The following is a 22377-nucleotide window of genomic DNA, read 5'->3' as shown; positions in this document are numbered from 1 at the left end:
AAGTAAAACAAACACCACCCCAACCATCTACAAACACAAAGCCTGAACGCAAGCATTGTACAGCTACTTGCAATGGAAATGCTGCTGTTCAGGCTAGTGGCCACAGATTACTCCTGCAATGTGATGCTCCATGCTAATCCTCAGTATCAGATGCCCAACCACCATGTCAGTGGTAAGATGTCCCAGGGACAATGATGTGTTGTTGTGACAGGAGGAGGGAGAGATACCAATCTCGCAATTGTCTGGCCAATCGGCCATTTCTCAACACCACAGGGATGTTGGTTTGGGGAAAGAAAGGGGGGTGTCTACTCCAACATGTTTCTCTACCCATGGGAGAAGTATAGAGAAGGAAGAAAAAGAGGAGGGGAGGGGGCTACGCAATGTTCCTTCCATCGATCACTAACCCCAGCTATTCTACATGGATGGTGGGACCAGCTAGAGGACTCTCTTAGGCCTGACCTTGAGGAATGTGGGCCATCACGCTTAGGTACTTTGAGACATATGAGTACTTGTATGCTGCAGTGCTTGCAGAAGGACCATCACATAGCCCACATTAGAACATTCCTCCTTGTTCCCCGCTACAAGGCCAAAATGTCAAATCTCATTCCAGCAGTGGAGAGGGACTTGAAAAAAACACTATCAGGACAGACTGTTAAGCAGCTTGAGCAGAGCATTTCTCCATGGCCACTGGGATGCATCCGCAATGGATCGCAGCTCTGCAGCTAATGGTAAATGAGCAAGCAGCAGCACCACCACTGGTGGCAGGGGAAGTCTAACAGAGGTGGGCATAGTTTTTCCAGCCCCTTAGCCCCGAGTTCGGGTCCAGAGACCCTCGATCAGGCTGAGACACACCTTGGATCTCTGTATATGAAACAGACAAAGCTAAAAACAGTGCGACTAGTTGTTCGGAAATCCACTTGTGTTATATGCAACGCCCGTGGACAGGCGGCCTAAACGGACCCTTAGGCTAGAGTTGATAAAACACAGTCAAACCACGCATACCTTTAGCAAGGCAGTTGCATCCGTGCGTTTTTTTGCGGGATCGAAAAGCGTAGCGTACTGCGCTTTTCTGTCCCACAGAAAAAATATGGAAACGTATAAACTTTTTTAACATCGCAGTCAACGGAATTGTAGGATTCTACATTTCATAGTTAACAAACGTTTTTTTTGATCGAATGCCTTAAAGGGAAAAGAAAAGTTTAACTTTTTAAAACTTTATTAATAAAAAAAAGATTTCACAGTGAAAAACGTACATGGATGGATCAAAAACGTACAATATAAAACCGTAAATGCTTAAAAAGAAGGCAAGCATTTTGAAAAGTTCCTTTTTTCACACGCGTGAAACGTACTTGAAAGTGCCTGTGTGTACAGCCCTCAGCCTGAACATGTCCTCAGCACAAGTTCTCCTCGTGCCCCCCTTCTGGCCGCCCCCTGAGGCCGCAGCACTGCATGTTGAGGAATGTTCTCTCCTCGCAGCACATGAGAAGACGCCACCTGCTTCTTAGCTCAGCAGCTACATCCCGGTGGGCGAGGCTACACAGGGGAGTGGGCGGGGCTTTCTACTTTGGAAAGCACTCGTGGAATGTAGGTGTGGTTAGGAGGGCCGAGGGGCGGTGATTGGCAGCACGTGGGTGTGGCTAGTGACAGGGCTGCAGTACGGGAATGGGAGTAGAGGCGGTGACGGGGCGTGTCCGTTGAGCAGTGTGGGCGTGTTTTGGGTCGCAGTGTGCGGTGGAGAGCGGTGGCGGCGCCATTCGGTCAGAGGAGGCGCTGCGCGGCGGGCTGTTGGTTCGTGCTGCTTGTTGGTTGTATGTGTCGTATCGGGACCGTTACGGGACTTGTTCCGCCTGTGGGGGATACGGAGTTACCGGGGGCCCCGGAGGGATGCTGCACTCCTGCTATACAGGTAATGCCGCTGCTGGAGATTACAGGACTTGTTGAGTGAGGGGCTGGAGCAATGATCTGTTACCCCCCAGCTGTTGGGAAACTACAACTCCCAGCATGCTGCTGTCAGGACACTATGGGAGTGGTAGAGCTGGGGGGGCACAGATCACTGAGGTGCTGGCCGCCTGTGTTGACCCCTTATCCTGGCCAGCACTGGAGAATATGCTTAGAAATGATTATAAACTGGAGATTATAATGGATGATGATCATGAGATCCTTTAGAAACGCGATCACATCGGATTGTCAACATCACACTAACCTGACTGGGGGTCAGTGCAGAAGTTTGAGAACTTTTGTGAAGTTTCCACCACTTTTAGGAGATGGAGGTCCCATAGAAGCAAGTATTCAAAGACCTCTAGTCTGTGGCTGGTTACTGATGTCAGACGCAGGCGGGCACCACCATAGGGGGATTTATTTTTTGTGAAGTTTTTTTTTTGTTTGTTGACAGTGGAAGTCAATGGAAATGTCGCACTGACTTATACAGAATGAGACGGTCTCCGCCAGGGCCCGTGTACGCTGACATTTTCACGTATGTGAGAAACGTACATGGGGGAATAAAAGCATATGTTTACTTGTATGCGGGAGAGAAGTTTTGAAACACTACTTTTTTTTTTTTTTTTTTTTTACTATAGTAAGGTTTTGGTCACCAAAAATGTGTACATTAATAAGTATATAGAAATGTAGAGCTGTAAATTTCCTTATGTTTTCCATTGACTAAAATGTTTAGGTATGCTTCTTTTTTTTTGAAGGGGGAGGGGGGGGGGCAGGAAAGTGTAGTAAAGTAGGCTTCACTTTTCAATACCACAAAAAAAAGCGTGGCGGCATATGTTTTGCTAACTTAGTCAAACGAATGCATTGTTTGACCACGTTTAACCCCCTGAAGCCTATAGGTCCATTAAATGCTACGTTATCATCCTTTTTTTTACGTTAAAATGGGTCATGTGCGTTTCATGAATTTAATAGTATGGTCTTTAGTGTTATGCCAGGTGCACCCTACCCGTAAGTGGCAGAAGTCGCCCTCTAACCCTCGTCTAAGCAGTATGAGGCAGTTTGTAAAGTTGATCATTGTTCTGTAGGGTATTCTAAACTTCTTCAACCATATCAACCCTGATTCCCCAGTCTGCATGAACCTCAGGTCTACTGACAGGGAGATAAGCGGTGCCAGAATGTGTCCGGATGATTTGCTCGTACAGCCTGTTTATACAGGCAGATACATCATGGACTCTAAGTAGTTCAGTCATTCACTGTATAAGTGAATGAGAGCGACTGAACGATCGGTATTTAAACTGAACAATTAGTGAACGAGCCAACAATTATTTTCATGGCTGTGAAGGTAAGCGAACAAATTATTGCTCACCGTTTGATCATTGGCCGTCTTTACGCTGAGCGATTATCGTTCCAATTCAAACCATCCAGTGATTTTTAAAAAACGTTTAGTTTTTTTTTGGATGACCGATGATAAACGCACCTTGAGATCAGAAAGAAAAAGTCGGTCCCATGCAGTTTTCCCGAAGGCTTGTGTCTATAGATCTGGGCTGTGACCTGCTTTAAGGCTTTACAACCATTTGATCATCTGCTGTCTGTGCAGACGCCTGTTGCTTCTTTTAGTTTGTTCTTGAAATCTTAGTTATCACTTGAAGGGCGGCTTCACACGGGAGTAATTCACTGCGCTCGGCGTAATATGCATCAAAATAGAACATAATCTTTATTTGTGTAGCGCCAACTTTTTCAAATCTGGTAATATTTCAATCTGTCGGATCATGGCCAATGCTGTTGGTTTACAACCAGTTCATTGGTACATGTGATCACCCATTGACTGGGTTTGCGTATATTCGGCTTCACTTGGGCGCTCCGCATCCGGCCCAGATATTATCTTTGGTTCCAGTTTACTGCCCGGTATATAGTACACAGTGAGAACACATCTAGTGCTGATTTCAGCTAGTGGCTCCTAACTTCTAGATCCAGAGAGCCCTTCACAGCTTTGACACTTCTGTGCTGTTACATTGTTTACATTGTTTGTATACAGTTTGTAGCAAGTTATGTGTCAATCTTTACAGCAAGTGTTTATTGTATATGCAGTGATGGGGGATTCAGTGTCTTGCACTGCAGATATGGAGCTGCTCTCTGGTGGGATTACTGCTTGGGAAGTCCAAGGGGCTTGTGGACATATGGCTGCCAGACAGTGATAGACATGAGTGTAGAAAACGTCATGTTTTCTTATACTGTATATACTTTTATATTATGATATGTACATTTGCAGTGTGGTACTTGAAGGGTGCATTCACACATCGCTGATTTCCTGCAGATTTTGTTGTAGATTTGCAGCTAATTTCGCTCTTTTCAATAGAATTTAAGTTGAAAGGGTGGAATCTGCAGTGAATCAGTGCCTTCATACTGCAACTACACAATATCACTTATTAATAGGCTGCATCTATTTTTACTATATATTGACGGTGACTCCCGCTGGTGTCTGATACAAATGGGCCGGACACTGAGTTTAATGAGAGATGACCCTCTGTCTGCAGACTCCTCTTTACCAGGAATGGTTGGAGCTATGTCATTACTGTAAAGTTTGGTACACACAGCAACATCCTGTGCATGGAGCCTGTATGGCAGCTCCCAGAATCCCTTTGAGAGTCTTAAGGGTCTGTTTAGATCTGCCAATTTGTGGCATGAACGAGCGCATGATGTCAGAGCTCACTTATTTGATTTATACAGGCAGATACATTGTTGACTCGTTCAAGCGAGAAATCGTACAGTAGTCCACGTTCCCTTTATAAGTGACTGAGAATAAGTGAATAAGCGCTATTTAACCCAAACAATTAGTAAACGATGATTTTTATGCATGCATAAAATGAATGAAAAGTAAACTATCATTCATCACTCAATCAGATTGGTAATTTTCGCTTGTTTGAACAATTAGTATTCCGTGTAAAGGGCCTTAAGTTAGCAGCTCTGTATGTTGTCTCTGGGGGGCACCATATTCTTGCCAGTAGCAGTGCTTATAAAGTTGATCGTACTGTAGGGATCTCAAGCGGTTGTTTTCTTAATGGCTTGTTCACGGTTGGCCTGTGAAGGTTGGCGTCTTGGGCAATAACAGTAAAATTAAATATCTCCGATCAATCTCTGCTGAGATCTGTAGCTCGGTCCGCGCTTTCACAAGTGAGATCTATAACTCTCACCTGGCATGATTAAAGGGCCATTTAGACACAAAGATCATCACTCAAAATTCGTTATAACGATCGAAAGTGAGCGATGGTTTTGCTTTTAAAGACGGACGGTTTAATCTAAAGAAAATCATTGGAAAATGGGCGTAGCGGCCGGGCATTTCAGTCGTTAGATGATCGTTATGTAGCGTTTGCATTAAACGATAATTGAGCGATAGTTTGCTTGAAGGCATGTGTATTTAGTGAAGGAAAAAAAAGTAATAACAAGGAATGTAATAATCTCTTGGGCATCCATGTCAAGACTACAGATAGTTTTGTGTATTGAGCTATTAGTGCCCAAAAATTTAGTAATGAAATCTGTGCGAGCCTAAATAAAAATAATGCGAGACCTCAGCACGTGCGTTTAAAAAGGCAAATTAATTTTTCAATGGTCTTGGTTGCAGGGTACGTCACAACGGCACGGCCAATGGTTGAGCACTAGGTGGGCATGTTAAAATCTAAGCTTTGTCCTCCTGACAGCCAATCGCTCTGCCTTTAGCCGGCTGAATATACGCCCCACCAAACGATTAAACACTCCCCTCAAATCACTGAACGGCTGAATGAATATCATTTAAACCAAACGAAAAGCGAACTGCCGAACGATGGATTTTAAGCAAGCTGAAAGACAACGATGAATGATTAGGTAATGAAAAATGCACAATGGGCGCGCGTTTACACACAACGATTATCGCTCAAAAAGACTGCTTTGAGCAAATCTTGAGCGATAATCGTTGCGTCTAAATGGGAAATAACTTTCCAACTATGCAGATCACCTTTTCTACAGATGTTTGCCTTCAGTTCCATTCTATCATGCTTGTTGGTGTTACTCAAAACCTATGGCCAGCAGAAAATGGGCCAACTTAGTGTCTAAAATCATTAATGTATAACCATCCTAAGGGTCCTCTTAAACATCACCGCTAACTACTTCACACTTGTGCAGCTTGTTCATAAAGGCGGATCCATCGTTGGCTCGTTCAAGTGACCGAGAGGGACGGAACGATTGCTGTTTAAAGCGAACGAGCCAGCGATGATTTTTATGCCTGCGTAAAATTAATGACAAGCGAATGAACGTTCATCGTTAGCTGCGTTTACACCGAGTGATTATCATTCACTTTTTCTCGTTTGAACGATAATTGTTCAATCTAATGGCACCTAGTAACATAACCAGTCAGGATTCCGCTGCCCTCTCTGAGACCAGGATGTGCTAAGCTTATCAATTAACATTAGGTAGCTGTCAGACGAAGGCTTGTTTGGCCGATCGCTATGTTGCTCATCCTCGCCGCGCACACACTCACGCTTTGCAGCCTCCATCAGTCCCATAGAGATGCATGAAGCTGGAGCGATTCAGGGGTACTTACGATTTACACTTTTGTGATCAGCAGGGGATTCACTGTTGAAGCCCTATGGTCCTTGTTTTAGAGTGGCTACTACCTGACCACTGCAGCCAATCAGAGGCCGCAGCAGTCACATGCCATTCTCCTGGCATCCCCACTGAGATGCTGGCAGCCATGATGCCATGAGGACTGCATTGTGACCACTGCCATCTCTGATTGGTCTGGTGGTAGCTGTTCCAAAACACAGATCGGGAGAACCATGGGGCTGCAACTGTGGATTGCCAAGGGAGAGCCCCTTTTAAAAGTAATGTCGTGACGGTCCAAGGAGTACAGCTCTGTGAAGTTGGTTGAGGAAACTGCTTGTGTTCTTCCTTTTGCCCCCCCCCCCCCCCCCCCCCCCCCTCCATTTGTGTTGTAGAAGTGTTTTGCAGCCTTCACAATGAATCTTCCTATCTGGGTTTCTGTATTTTACTATTGGGATTACTCAGCTGCTCTCTTCCTCCCAAGTTGCTAATGTTTTGTCAATATTTACTAATTAACCCTCTGTAGATAGCGGTCTCATGTAACAACCTGGGAAACTGAAACATTGTAGCAAAACAAGAATGATTATTTTTTTGGTTATGACTTTTTAGCTTCTTCCCTTTTGGGGAAACTTTCCTACCCCCGTCCTCTGTTTAGGTGGAAACCCCAGAGATCAGAGGGTTGTGTGCTGTAGACTACAGTCTTCTCCTAATCCCTTCTGTCTATAGATTGGTGCTATGTACTGTATGCAGTGAATGGACATTTACATGGTAACAAGGTGATTGTATGCTCTCCTCATCTGTAATGCAGATTATAGAGCCTTGTATAATGATCATTTAGTGGTAGAACCTGCTTTCTGGAGGCTATTAATATGCTTTCTGGGTTGTCTTCTCTCAATCCTCTTTTACATATTGTTGATCAGAAATGTACACCATCCGATTACTGGAAGTTTACATAAAGAACTTTGTGGGAAATTTATCAAAACTAATAAAAGGGGAAGCGGTGGAGCTGGCTAGAACCAAAGAGCTCTTTCCATTATTCAAAGGGTCTTGGCATAGTCCTACACATAAGGGCCCTTTTAGGTGGCTTGCACACGTACGGATTTGCATTGTGGAATCCACGGCGGGCGTCCGCACTGCAGATCCACAGCAAATTCCATTTGTTACATGCTACGGAAAAGCGCTTCTTCCTGCACACAAGGAAAAATTGCAGCATGTCCTACTTTTGCGTGGACAATTTCCATTAAAGTCTATTGAAGGTGTCCGGTCTGCGACCCTTCTGCAACTGACATTATGAAAAGTTTGTCATTTCCACGTTGTTGCCTAGCAACAGCACGGGAAAAATAAACATTCGATTAAAAAAAAAAAATCTGTACTGCGCATGTCTGATGGTTCACAGTCAAGGCTATCCGCAGTACAGATAATGAAGAAAGAAGACAGGTACGTGGGGTCACTGACCAGGGTCAGAGCTGGGTTCCACTGCGGGCTCCCGCAAACGGAATCCGGCTCTGCCGTGTGCAGACGGCCTTACACAAAAGGATTATCGTTAAAAAAAAATTGTTAGATCGTGCCCAACAGCTGTCCCCGGTGAAGCCACCCTTAGGTAGCTGTTGGCCAAATGAGCACTTGCCATTGGCCGTCTTTCCTCACCCATTTGTACACTCAGCCAAGCGTACATGGGTTCAGGGAGAAAGCCGCTGCCAGACACCTCTGGCAACAGTTTATCACCTCAAGGACGAACAGACTGGGCAGTTGGATTTCATCTCCCCTGAGGATCAGCTGGACCCATCTAATGTGCATGGCCACCCTTAGACCGCATTCAAATGGCCGTGTCCGAAATCTCCAACCCACGTGCTGTCCCATATTTACAGACCCTGCACATTATGCTGTTCTTGTCTGTGAAAATGGCTTGGAGTACGAAATGTTGTGACTTCTTTCACATGGATTATTGGTCCGCGTGAAAGAACATTTGTGTGAATAGTCTCGTAGGTTATTATGAAACCGCGGGCTGTCCGTGAAATGCAGACCCCGCATGGCCCAAAATATATGGCTGTCTGAAAGGGCTCTAAGAACCTGTTATGGGCTCCTACTTGTCCCTGAAGTCGTTCTAACCCTCCTATATTATTTCATATAATTGAATTGGCTTAGTTTGTGACTCTGGATGTATATCTGAAGGGCAGCACGCGTGAAGCTCCATTGTATCAGCTGTCTGTGATTCATGTAAAAATTGCAGTTTTACTATAACACTTTAACTATATTCATCATTCCACCTGGGAAGAAAAGGGGGCATATCAATAGCAGATCATTAGATGATCAGTTGGGCCAGCCTTAAATGGGTTTTTATAGGACTTTTACTATTGATGACCTTTCCATATCCATAGAATAGGTCACCAATACTGGATCAGCACACTGCTGTTAATACATATAGTGCTGTCATATTGCAGTGGCCTGGTTTGGTACTGCAGGCATAGATCCCATTCAATTCAATGGAAGCTGTACCTGCAGTTTCAAACCAGGCTGCTGCAATATGGCAGCACGATCTGCTTCTAACAGTGGGCCTGGGGGTCCTGAGTGGCAGACCCCTTCCGATCAGCTGTTAATAGCCTGCCCTCAGAATAGGTCATCAATATAAAAGTCCTGGAGAACCCCTTTAAGGAACTTTCACATGCCCCATTTAGTGGACAAGAATGTTTGCCTGATTGTTGGGCCATGTAAGGTGAATAGTGTCTTTTGTATGTAAATGCAAGCTATGTAATTGGGGAGAAGGGGGCCAACCAATGCTGCCCGCATGCAGATGAGCCCCTGTGAAGAAGCCCTGACTGACGAGCTCATTATTGCTCAGCACTCATTTGCATGGCAGCCGATCTGTAGAAGGACCGTCAGGTAGGGCGGTATCTGCTAGGAATAGTTCTTGTGTTTTTCTCGCCCCTTTTTGCGTTATAATTGCTGTACTGAAACTGCAGCCTAATGGCTTCTATACATAGTAAGGAGATAATTGAGATGCAATGATAGAGCCCAGACGGTGTGAAACCTGTCAGCCACTTGGAAGTCCCCTCTGGACATTTGAAGTAAAAGGATCTAATCTCGCCGGGAACCGCCGCTGGCACGTCTGCTCTATAGCAGGTTTACCTGGAGTTCTTGGGTGTATTTGTATCTTGGAAGTATTGGAAGTAGTTGTAGTCAGAGATTTAGAAGGACAAAAAGAATAATAGCCTGCTCTCACATCTGCGTTAGGGTCAGTTGAGGGTTTCTTTTTGAAACCCCATTGAAATCATTGTGAGAAAAGAATTGATCCGTTTCTTTTTTTCTTTCCTCTCCTCCAAAAATGAAGCGGAGACAGAAACCCTGAACTGACCCTAACGCAGGCGTGAAAGCAGCCTAATTCATCAAGAATCAAGGCAAAAATGTTTGTGTGGGCTGCAGTAAAATTGGAACAATATGACATAATAGACTAACCAGGAATGTTTAAACAGTCTTTTCTTCCTTAACTGCTTCATGGTTCTTACATGAACACCAATAATTTTGTGCCTATCATTAAAGGGGTTGTTCGCATTAGGAAATGACAGCCTAAGGGGTTCCCTGTGGTGTAAAATAAAGCAGCTGATACTACCATTCACTTCAGTAGGACTCACCCTGCAGTAACAACCGCAGCCACTGCACAATGTACGGAGCTGTCTGCTTCCTGCAGCAAAACAGCTAGAAGTGGGACAACCCCTTTTAAGAAGTTTGCACATCTTCTGTAGCCTTTTCTGAAAGGGTGAGGTTTCCGGGTTCCTTTTTAAGCTTTTCTTGGTGGTGGAGAGTCTGATGCGTTCCGGCACATCGCTCAGCACATGGACAGGGTGTCTGTGTGCTGTTCGATGTGAGTTGCACTCAAGAATCTCAGGCGCAGCTCACACTCGGCCGTCTGAATTCAAGCTTACTCTCATAAGGTTATTAACGTGTAATTTATTACATTGTACCCCATTTGTTGGCGCAGTTTGCAACAAGTTCTGAGGTTTTTCTCTCATCGGTTTTTTGGAAAGTCCTAGAACAATTTCACTAGAAAAACACAAGTTGTTGTTGTGGATTTTCTTGTTTCTGTTAGAAGTTTTCATGAAAAGTGGTGGTGAGCCGATGTGCTAGCCACAAGAAGTAGTCCCCTCTTAGGACTTAATTACACTATGCAGTTTGGGATGTGCGATGGGAAGTAGTGGAGAAGAATAAGAGACTACTTCTGTTTGGGCTCATTCACACTTGTGCCATGGCTTTCAGTTTCCTACTCTATTAGGGGAACAGGAGAATGGGATCCCCGGGCCAAATGTATCAATCTTATAAGAGAACAAACTGGCACCAAATGGACCCCTCTGACTATGGTTTCCATATGGTTTCCTGGACAAAATAGTGCAGCATGCTACGCTATTTCATCCATAATTTAGGTGGCATTCGGTGATGGCGTTCTGCTACTGATGTGCAAACAGTCGTTATTCGCATCGTATCCAAATCTTAGGGCTCCTTCACACGAGCATATATATATATATCAGCCACCTCGTATGATCTTCATGCAGGTATCTCCTAAGAGTCATATTGATCACAAACGACACTGTTATGGCATCTTGGCATTTTCGGCGATGGCATGACATGTTGTAATACCTGGAAGGTGTCCCTTGAGTCGTGCCTATTGCAGCTATTCATGCGGATGATGACTATAGGTGTAGCTGTTCTGGGCCTTGCAGAACCGGTGTTACACAAGTGCAGATGAGATCACCGTTGCCTCATATCCTCTTGCTAAGTTTCAGTCTCCCTTTGCAGAGCACAAGTCACAAGCTTGTATTGCTGCTTTCTGATTTGATGCGGGACGGCGGTGGGCAATGGGGACTTGTCACCGGGCCGTGTCTCATAAAGCCAGTGCGACCCAAAGTGTTGCATCAATCTGAGTGTTAACGAGGCGCGCTATTTTTGTCGCAGTCTTAACGATAATCATCATTTATTTACTGCTTTAGCTTTGACAAAGCGAAGTTCAATATTCCATTTCTTCAAATCCTACTCATTAACGACAAGGCGCTAAGATCTGTGCTACTGCATATAAAAGATCCTTGTAATTAAAGGGGATGTCCAATTGTTAATTACTGATGGTTAGTATAAGAGGTAGACTTTCCAAGGCCCCTGTTGATTAGCGGTTTTCTGTGCCAGTGTGTTCATGCACGGAGCTGGTCTTTGCAGGAAGTAGACAGCTCCGTTCTCACTGCAGTGGTCAAGCTTGGTATTACAGGCCCTAACCCTAAAGAGGAGCTGTCCGCCTTTCCAACATGTTTGTTTTGTTAGATATTTGCAATCCCACTTAAAACAATTCTGGAGTACCTATTAATAATCTCAGTTGCGCTATTCCTCTGTTACTCCTCCTGACCATTTGGCATTACCACCCCCTTGTCAATTGGGTGCGACCCCAAACACAGTCGGATACTGTTAGCAATGTGAAATCCCCCAGTAACGGTCCTGCCAGTTATTGCGGACTTCTCGACATATTTTCTTCCTGCCCTCTTACCCGTGTAATAGTAACACCTCCATCATTTTATTTTTCTTTCCTATCAACTTTTGCGCACAATAGAAGCTGTAATCATCTTTTCACTTTCCTCCGGCCCTGCCAGGGCTCCTTGTGCTGAATGCAGGATGGTTATCAGCCTCCGCTCTTGCCCGGCTGTGTTTTTCCTGTTGGTGAGTGCCATCGATTGTATTTAAATACCCCGGGGACTACAGGACTTGGCAGCTGATCACATCAAGACTTTTCACTTGCATCTTCCCCTAATAACAAGAGTCTGAGGAAACTTACTCCGTCTTAAAGGGCCGATAGGACCAATATTTTTATTTATTAAGTTGTAAAGTAAAACCAGATAGAGGAACATATTTCATTTTTCAGATCGTTTTTGATTGCAGAATTTTTTTATTCTGTTGTGTATACATGACTACGGGGGCGGCCATCTTCCCAGAGCTACATTTAACAGCATTTAGAGAGAAGCTTTACAGCAGCTTCCTGGGCCTTCACACAATCGACAAGAGGGGACCCATTTACTTGTATGGAGACTGTTCTAGACCTGCTGTGTTACTTGTGTAGAGGTGATTCTGCAGGGAGAGAAGTAGATGGTCACATCTTATACCTCTTGTGAATAATGGATCCTGTGTTATCTACATATAGGTATTAAGGCCCATTTACACGTAACGATGATCTCTCAAAATTTAAGCGATAATCGTTCAGTGAGATAGCAAAAAAATTGCTCACTTGTCGTTTGCAGTTTAACTTCAGTCAGCTTAAAAAACCTTGTTGGCCCTCGCTGGCTTCTCGTTACGTGTAAACGCTCCATGCTCAGCGCTTCCCGTAGGAGGTGAAGCGCTGAGCGAGAAACCTGTGATCCAGTGGCAAATCTTTCAGTTGGAATGTTCCGCCCGAGCGCCGCCGACCTTAGCGGTGACATCAGCACTCATGCAGTTGTTTAAAAGACTGCCGGCTCGTGTAAAAGGGCTTTTACCCTTCAGTGTAATCCTGCCTGTGATGTTAGTGAGATGACTGCTGCTGTTTACTTTGCAGATCAGGAACTGACAGACTAGTAGTAGGCTCTGCGGGCAGTTAGAAAAAAGAAACCCAAATCGTAAACTTTTAACGTTTAACGCAAAAATGTGATTCTAATGACGCACTCCCTAAATAGTTGGTACATTCCAATAGTGGCACTTTCCCCCAGCCTCTTAGCTTTCATCATCCTGTGATGTTGGCGTAATACATAGCTGTTTGTAATTTAAGGTATGTCATACTATATTATCTTATTCCTCTCTAATATAAAGATGCCTACAGGCTTTTTCTTGCGCCGCACTTTGACCCCTTTACGTGACCTCTGGTGGATGATTTTGGTGTCATTAGATTTGTGACATCCTCACCACCAGCGTGAAATCATGACATCTTGAGTTTAGATACATTGACTGTCAGGCCACGTCAAGGTTCCTAGTTAAGTCTAGCGGCGCTATTGTGCTTCAGCCAACAGCTCCGCTAGGGAGAGTCAATCTTTGCTGAGCGACGTTCATATCAATTGCCTACCAGTTTGACTGTTGCCGTGTCCCCAAAACGTGGAAGACAAAGCCGCAGACGGCGAACAGTTCATGCCCAATCCTCAGCTCAACAGTTCGTAAAACATTTACTACCATTTTTCCAAACGGTTTATGTTTGTATAGCAAACATCGGGGCAATGTAGTACATATAAAATCATTTAAAAGGCCATACACATTAGCAATTCTCCCTGGCCCACCTAAACAAACACTCGCTCAGCTATGTGTCCTTAATAGGGAGATGGGAATAAGCCAGACTCCCCTTAATAACTGCTCAGAAAGTCCCCCCTCCTGATTTGCTTTTACGGGCGCTGTCAGCCAGCAGCGTAGCCGTTTGCATAGGTCACAGCTACACTGCTCTAAAGATCATGTAAACGGGCTAATTCCAGCTATTTGAAAGTAGCCCGTTCACACGATGCGAGGTGCGGGCACCCACGGGAGTCTATGGAAAGCTCGCAGCAAAGATAGGTCAGGTCCTGTCCTATCTTTGCGCGCACCTTGAAGCTGACGTGAGTTAGCACTCACATGTCCTATCTTACATGCGCGGGTTCTGCGAATCTAACAATCGTCCATGTGAATGCTTCTATAGAAACCCATTGGTTCTTATAGAAGAGCATTCTGTGCGCACCTCTTATGCGGGCAGACAGCACTTGTGTGAATGAGGCCTTAACTAGTGCCACTGAATTCTCTGCCGCGCACCCAGTGTTTTCTGCCACAACTTATGGCAGGGACTACTTCCTATTCCTGGCTGATCAGTACCCATAATAACTTGCGCCAGCTTCTCTGCCCGCACTAGATCAGAACAGCACTTATGAACCAGAACGTGTGGTCATGTGACTGACTTCAGGAAACTCTGATCAATGGGCAGCTGGTTGAGAAAGTGTATTGCAAAATTGCTTGAGTCTACAGAATATGTTTGTTATAAAATGTAAAGTCCCAAAATACTACTTATATTGCAAAAGCGCCATTGACTGAATAGGGCTGCACAATCCTGGCAACGGATTTCATTTAAAGGGGTGGTGCCAAGTTATAAAGTGATCCCCTAGCCGTAGAATAAGGCATAACTTATCAGTGGGGTTCCAACCTTTGGGATAAGTTTAGAAGTCAGCACAACCCCTTTAACGTCCTAGGAAACCATTAATAGCTGCTGGAGCCGGGTCATCCTCGGTGGTCAAATAGACATTATACCTAAGCTGGACGTCCTTGTAATGATTTACACCCTGAGTGCTGGCAATGGTCAAACATGAAGCAAGCAACCTGTTGAAGTGTGTCCAATGTTCCTGTCCAGAAGTACACAACTTTGCACCTGTTGACACAGTTATCTCATCTGTTCTACCATGATGTTGGGTTGTAGGGTCCACAGTTTAAAGGGGTAATCTGAAACCAAAGTCAAATAATAAAATAGTATAGTTTTATAGTAAACCCATCCGTTGGCTTCCCTCTGTTTATCTGCTCTCCTCTTCATTCTGCAGCTTCTGCTGGGCTTTGATGTTTGCATCAGTACTTCCTGTTCACAGTCTTCCTGTACTTCTCTACTACATCTCCCAGAATCCCCCTGGGCTGCATCTCTGCCTGTTCACTCTGTATCACGGATACATATGCACAGTGTCAGCTGTAATTCACCCATACAGTGCAATACACACCTCTTACCTTGAAAAGCCCTTTTCTTGTAAAAACCATTGCTGTGGAATAAGATTCATACTCTACATATTCACCACCCAGAAATGTAACCTTTAGTGCTCATTACGCCCTGTTTATATATATTGTCCATGAATAAAACATGAGCACCTATGTATGAACAGATAACTGCCCAATGCATGACCGCCATCAGAGCAGTAAGGGGGAGAAGGCTGCGGCTTGGCTGTGTTAGTGAGCATGCAGTATCCTCTTCTGAGCGTAGAACTGCGCCTGCTTGTAACTCTGGGGGATTTTTTGTTCCTGACTGTCCGCCCAGCTCATAAATATTCATATGCCTGGCACAGGATGGTCAGGACAGGAAGCTAGGGGCCTCTGGCCATGGTCCTTGCATCACAGGAAGTCTCAAAATAGAAAAGAAGGCCGTGTTGAACACTTCACTGATGCACGCTATGGTTAAATGTTAGCAGTTTGTAAAGTCCTGGAATACCCCTTTAAATTTCCTATCTCGGGTACAGCGTGCCTACACTTACACACTAGTGCTAATTTCGTAGGGAGTCATCTAATCTATCAGTATGGTTTCTATAGTGGAGAGAAAACTGCAGTACCCAAAGGAAATCCAGGCAAAAAAGAAAGACCATGACCAAGTTAATATTACCTGATGATCTCTCCTGTGGTCCAAGTGTAACTATTCAGAAGAATACGCCACTCAGAAAGCCTTTAAAATTAATTATAGTTGATATCAATTTTGTCAATGTTTTTTTTTGTTCTGTTCTCAACTTTTTTGGCATTTGTTTTAATGTTTAAGTCTGCCATGTGTAAGGCTAGGGCTATACAGCAACTTAATGAAGGTTCTCCCATTGCGTATGATATGCGGTAATACATGGTCTATCAAATGCATTGATTTCCGCCGTTTCGCACACACTTGCGGGTAGGAATTGCGGATTAAGCGACTGGAAGAAAAATCACAGCATGCTCTATTATATCGTGGATTCCACATGTGTGAGCTCCACTGATCTCTTTGGATGCATTCGATCTGTGCATACGTAATTACATTGCGTATGGATGCGGATTTGTACGCAAGTTGCTAGGAGACCAGCTAAAAATGGTATAAATAAATAATTTGAGGGCAGACAATGCAGGACAGTTTGGGAAGCAACACCCCATCCAGCCTGCTGTCTGCAATCTCTGCTTATTCTTCTGGGCTCAAGAATAAGCTTTTTTTTTTTTTTTTAAAGTGCTTTATATTACTTCCCAAAAAAGTAGTATAAACCAGCCAAACCTGGAGAGCAGCACCCCTTTCTGAAGGCATGATTCTCAAAACAGCTCTCACCAGGACAGCACAAGAGAATGTGGCCTGAGTGATAGCAGGGTGTTTCGAGGAGGTTTGGCAACTTTCTGTTATCCTTCCCTGTTCCCAGCTACGCAACGTGGGTTGAAAGCAACTTTTTTGAATAGAAGCTAGTCTGGCAATCCTTCTGCTCCACAAGAGGTTTCTCTCCTCTATGAGCTTTCTTTAGGGCAATGTTGCCTCAGTTAAACTACCCACCTGCCGCTGCCCTCGGAGTTGGCATTGATCAGCTATTACCACTGGAATAAGCCGCTATTGTATTGACAATGTGGAAGTGTTTGGCCACCATTCAATAAATAGGAAAAACTGATAAGTGTGATCCGTTCCCATCTCGGTAGTTGGAAGGGGTTAATATTTACACTTCCAATTTAAGCAGTACATTTTCATGTTCTCGTTTGGTTGTTTCGAGTTCTCTCTGGTTTAGTTGGTGGTTGAGGGTCATTTCCTTTAGACTGACTTCCTGTTCTGAACATTACTCTCCTGCTGTGCCTTTAATGGTTTCTTTTTATAAGTCAGCAGGAGTCTCTTACAAAATTACAGTTTCCAAACCTTCTAATTGTCCACGATTACAGGAACGGCTATCATTTTCTTTGCTAAGTTATGCGACCTTTACATTTTTTACCTTCTACTTATAAATATCAGATCCTTTGTAGTTTCTAATTTTAATACATTTGGTTTAAATAGTCGACCGAAGAGGCATTACATGTCATGAAACAAGCTATTTCCGTTTTGGAAATCTACATCTCAGAAGGTTTTGTGAAAGATCTGTGAGCTGGGACTCCAGAGATTACCAAATCAAAGTTTCCAACATCATGAATAATGAACCCCAAACCCTTCCTTGTTAACCATAGTTTTATGGGAGGGTATGGTTTCTACTTGGGGAGAGCAGCTAGAAGGCATGAAGAGACTTATAAAGCCATGCAAGCTCCTCTGGGAAATCTATGCAAATTGGAAATGCAGCAATGCCTCTACAGCGCCACCTATTAGAAGGCAGCATTCCTGCAGCTCAATGTCAGACCTTTTCACAAGATTTGTGAAAGTCTTTCCTCCAGGAGGAAAATATAACCTCACACAGACTGACTGTTTTGGGGTTTTTGCCCCTCACCAGTGTGTAGTAGGCTGCTGGGTGAGAGGCTTATGATGTGGAATGGGAAGGGTCTAGTTTCTCCTTCGGGAGAGCACTCTGGTGTGAGGAGACTTAGAAGGCCATGCAAGCTCCTCTGGGAAACTTATTCAAATGGCTTTTAGTAACTAGGATATTCATTATGGTGCTCCTGATGAATATAGTTGACCTAAAGATATATTGTCTGACCTGATTTGTGGTCATACGGTTTTTCTAAGCATACTGGAAATTTCTTGGAAAATTTTGGTAAATCTTGACTGTATTTTGCTTCAATTTTTTTCCTTTTTTTTTAGGTTTGATTTTGTGGCCCATGGGCAAAGAGTGGCACTGAATGCTTGCTGAGGACCACTCACAAGCACGCTGGGATGTTGCGTCAGAACGGAGGAGGTAACAGGCGTGGTTTGGGATTTGCACGGTTTTCTACCTCAAACTTCTTCACCATCTCGAATTCTGCCACCTGGGGAATGGGGCGAAGCACCAAAAGTAATTCTCTGAGCAGTATCAGCACTAACTCAGATTGCTATGACAGCTCTGTGGTTGATCCGGAATACATCATGCAGCTGGTCAATGACGTCAGGAGGTTTGCTGATGTCCTGCTCTACCTGAAGGAAGCCTTTGTGTCTCTAGGTGAGTGTATCATCCAGTACGTTTCTGGAATTTGTTTACTATAATCAAAAATTGCCTGTTGCTCATGAACAAGGTACAGTTTATAGCAATACGACATTGGGCTAACCACTTTGTCTTCTCTTCCTTGAAACTATAAGCCTAGGACAATATGAGAACTTTGGTCACACGACCATACATCACTGTGTAGCCTTACAGTCTCATATTCTCATTGAAGTCAAAGGGATCGCTGGGTGAACCATGAATTGCCAGTCCATTGGAACGGAAGAATGACTATCACTGGGGGTCTGATAAGTGCTCTCCTTTTTTTGGTGTGATGTGGATGATGTCGGAGACGGCTGATTCCGGCAGACCTCTCCACGGAAGTGGGTTGATTATAATCGGCACAGATGAGCATGCTGAATCTGCCCAAGAAATGGACACATGATCTGTGCATACGCGAGATCTAGAGCTCTCTGTGGATGGTGTCTGAGATGTTATCACAGCAGAGGGACATGTGTATCAGGCAAACCCCGGCAACAGAGACGTCCAGCCCACCCACCGGACTGTTCTGCTTCATTTGCATGCTACGCCTGGACACTTTAAAAAAGATTTCTTCAAGAATGATATTTTTAGTAGACCTGGTAAAATAAATTTTGGAAACTGTATCCCTTCACTATTCCGTCGGTGTGGGCGGTTTAATATGTTTGAACCTACTGACAAGTTCCCTCTAAGTAGGGCTCTTCGTAAACTACTAGGATGCATAGTTGTTATTGAGCAGTCCATCAAGTATTATAAAGCTACATTAATTAAATCAAGGATTAACTTACTGGTGGAACCAATTGTGTGAATTCAGCCAATATGCATGTGAATTGAACCTGTCAATGTAGCATAAAGAGTTTTGGACCTCATCTCGGTGATGTTCTAAACTCTTACCAAATGGTTACCGCCTCGGGGCTCGGGAGCAGCTACAGTGAAGTTTCCAGACTTTGTATGAACTGCTGTTATGGGTATTCGTGTTCAAGTGTTGCCCATTGGATTCCTAAGAGTCTCTTTAGCAAACACGACACTTCTCAGCTATTGACAGAGACTTGGTTGGCTTCCAAGTCTTGTTTGTGAAGCAGAACATTAAGGTAGCAGTGAGCTTCCTAATAGCCGTTAACAAAGTGCTCCAGACTGCACTGGCAGTGGAGGACTGCAGTTATCTTTGATGTCGATGTAAAAAGTGTCTTGGTGTGAAACGATTAGTGCCTCGGACCAATGCACCGTCCCCATTGCTCTTTGTAATGAAAATGGCTAGAGGAGTACAGAATGCCTCCCTCCTTGGGCTCGGACATGGTAAATGAGGGCTCTTTGTACTCTTGGCTGGTTTTGCAGGAGTTTTCTTTTCCTTTTAGCCTTCATCTTTTCTATTTGCTTGTTTACGTACGTGGCAACTTAACGTCTGTAAAACAGGAAGCGCATATTTCTGAATATTTAATTACATCTAATAACCTGAAGCATCCTCTCTTGTTTGCTTGACTCATTATGGAGACAGGTACTTGGCAGGCTTCCCATGTAGACACAGTGTATTAAACTATTTAAATTACCAGTAATGTATTACTACAGCAGTGACGCACACCTAATACTGGTATACGTATATACCCATGATGCCCATGTGTCTTGTGTCCATTTCCAACATGGTCAATTTTGCAACTTAAACAATTTGAAGATTATCTGGTATCATACCATTAGATGTTTGCTGGTGGATCCCACCGTACTGTTTGGCCCAGCCAAATGTGTTGAGGTACCTTTTACCCAGGGTGATTATCGCCAAAATAATAGCTGGAAATAGCAGTTTTCGGCGCTGCTTGTCCCGTGTATACAGGGCCACTGACATGGCGTTGAGTGAGAATTCGCTTACCCCAGTGTAAACATGCGGTCGTTTATCTATGGCTTAATTGGTATATCCAGCTAATGTTTAACCCTCTAAAGGCCCATTTAGACACAACAATTATCGCTCAAAAGCAGTCTTTTGAGCGATCATCGATAATCGTTGTGTGTAACTGCACATCATGCAGTTTTCGTTATCCCGACGCTCATCACTGTCTTTCAACGTGCTGAAGACGATGAGCCTTATCAGGGATTCACAGCGGGATACAGCTCATACCATTGTTTCAGCTGTATCCTGCTCCCTGATAACGGTCTGGGTATGAAGAACAGAGGGGTCTAGCTCTGTTATCCATACCCGGCACAGAGCGCTCGGCTGTATAACAGCTGGGCGCTCAATGCAGAAGCCATCTGGATGCAGAAGACAAGCGGGGACACACTGCTTGTCTTCTGCATCCTCCGCTCCGAGCGCTCGGTCGTATAACAGCAGGGCGCTCTGAGCAGAGGAACAGTTGGATGCAGAAGACAAGCGGTGACACTCCACTTGTCTTCTGCATCCTCCGCTGGCAGCGCAAGGTGATGGCTCATCTTGAGCGATCATTGTGCGCTATAAATGACACAGCGATCATCGCTCAAGTCGCTTGAGCGACATCTTTTGAGCGCTTATCGCTGTGCCTAAATAGGGCATAAGTCATATTAAAATAGGGGAAAAAAAACTCCCAAAAATGTCCTTTTTAATTTTTTTAAAAATTTGTTTTAATAGAGATTACGAATTTGTGTCATGCAAATATATTTGGCGAAGAACTTAATCGCATTAAATCCATTTTTAATGACATAATTTATGTAATTTAATCCAGAAGAACCAGTAAGTTCCCCTTTTTGTGTTCCAGCGGCCATAGCTCTATTATTGTAATCACCGTAGCTGTATGACACCTTGTATTTTGCGGGATGAGTTGTAGTTTTTACAGGAACAAATTTTGAGTCCGTAGAATGTATTGCATAATAATTTTTTTTTTTTAATTTTGCTAAGGGACAGTGGGTTAAATAAATGAAATTTCACCACTGTGTTAGGATTTATTTTGACATCGTTCAACATGTGGTGTGAATATTATGTTAACTGTATTCTATGAGTCATTACTATTATGATAACACAAAACGTCATATAGGTTTTATTGCTTTTGGACAGCATAAACGTTTTTTTTTTTTTTTTTTACAATATATACTTTGTGTCACCAGATTGTAAGATCAGAGCCGTTTTATTTTTTCGTTCAGAGGACTGTACAATGACAAGTTTTTTTTACAGGAATAGGCCCCCTGCACACGGAGGGAAATACCGCGGCGGGATTTCCCGCAGAATTTCCGCCCGTGGAAGCCGCAGATTACACGCAGAAGACAAATCACTGCATGCTCTATTTCTGTGCAGGGCTCTGCGAGCCCCGCACAAAGATGTCACCAGAGCCCCCATTTTTTTTTTCTTTTGATTTATTTTTTAAATATTTAATGTATTACGCAAGGAGAAAAACAAAGCCTATTTTTTACAGAAAAAAATTTTAGATGCCATGGGCAGCAATGGCTGCAATATCTACTTTGCGAATGTCAAAAGGGAATGATTAGATTGATGAGCTCACTTATTTTCTGGGATAAAAAAGACCCCCATATGTGACAATCAGAGAGCAAATATGCTCTCTCATTGATAAGGGAAGAAGGGGTGATAACATGAAGAAAAATCCGTGTTACCCTTCACTAGGACAGGAGAACAGACGTGGGACTCTCAGATCTATTTTCTGCTGCCTGCTAGCCTTCCTTTCTCCTCCCCTCTGCTCTGCACACAGACATGATAGATGTAACTTCAGTATTCCTTTAAGCAGTTGTAACTCCAGTTCTACTGGAGCTAACAATCTTGGCTCTAAAATGACCCCAAAAGCGTGTCCGTAGCATTGGTAGAACTGGAGCTACGGCTGTTTGAACTAGAATGAGTTCTGTTAATCCAAAACCATAATGTCCTTATCCTGCCAAACGGGCAGAGTTCATCCTAATCTGTAGGACGGTTAATACAATTGGGCAGCTTCAGACTGTCCTTTTTGTGAGCTGTCAAGTATGCAAAATAGTACATACAACCCATTTGGACCTTGTGGAGGCTATTTAGGGTGTACAATAAAGAACATCTGTTTTGCCCTGGAGGTAGATTTGGTTTTGTAGCAGAGTGCAGCCCTATTATTGA

At 43.9% G+C, this 22377-nt stretch overlaps 1 protein-coding gene across 2 annotated transcripts in view; it reads left to right on the top strand.

Annotated features, from left to right (window-relative positions):
• Positions 1-1766: 1766 nt before the first annotated feature.
• ARHGAP29 (Rho GTPase activating protein 29) overlaps positions 1767-22377 on the top strand; it is a 116764-nt gene continuing 96153 nt past the window's right edge. The window contains exons 1-2 of one of the 2 annotated variants that reach the window (XM_066597368.1): positions 1767-1906; positions 17978-18311. In XM_066597368.1, the coding sequence (XP_066453465.1) occupies positions 18050-18311 (262 nt within the window). In that variant the 5' untranslated portion in view covers positions 1767-1906; positions 17978-18049. Of the gene's footprint in view, positions 1907-2263; positions 2282-17977; positions 18312-22377 lie in introns of those variants that run through there. The other variant, XM_066597369.1, reaches the window with a different exon arrangement.

The sequence above is a fragment of the Eleutherodactylus coqui genome, chromosome 3 (assembly GCF_035609145.1).
Source record: "Eleutherodactylus coqui strain aEleCoq1 chromosome 3, aEleCoq1.hap1, whole genome shotgun sequence".
Lineage (NCBI taxonomy): Eukaryota > Metazoa > Chordata > Amphibia > Anura > Eleutherodactylidae > Eleutherodactylus > Eleutherodactylus coqui.
This window is presented reverse-complemented; position numbering and strand designations above follow the sequence as displayed.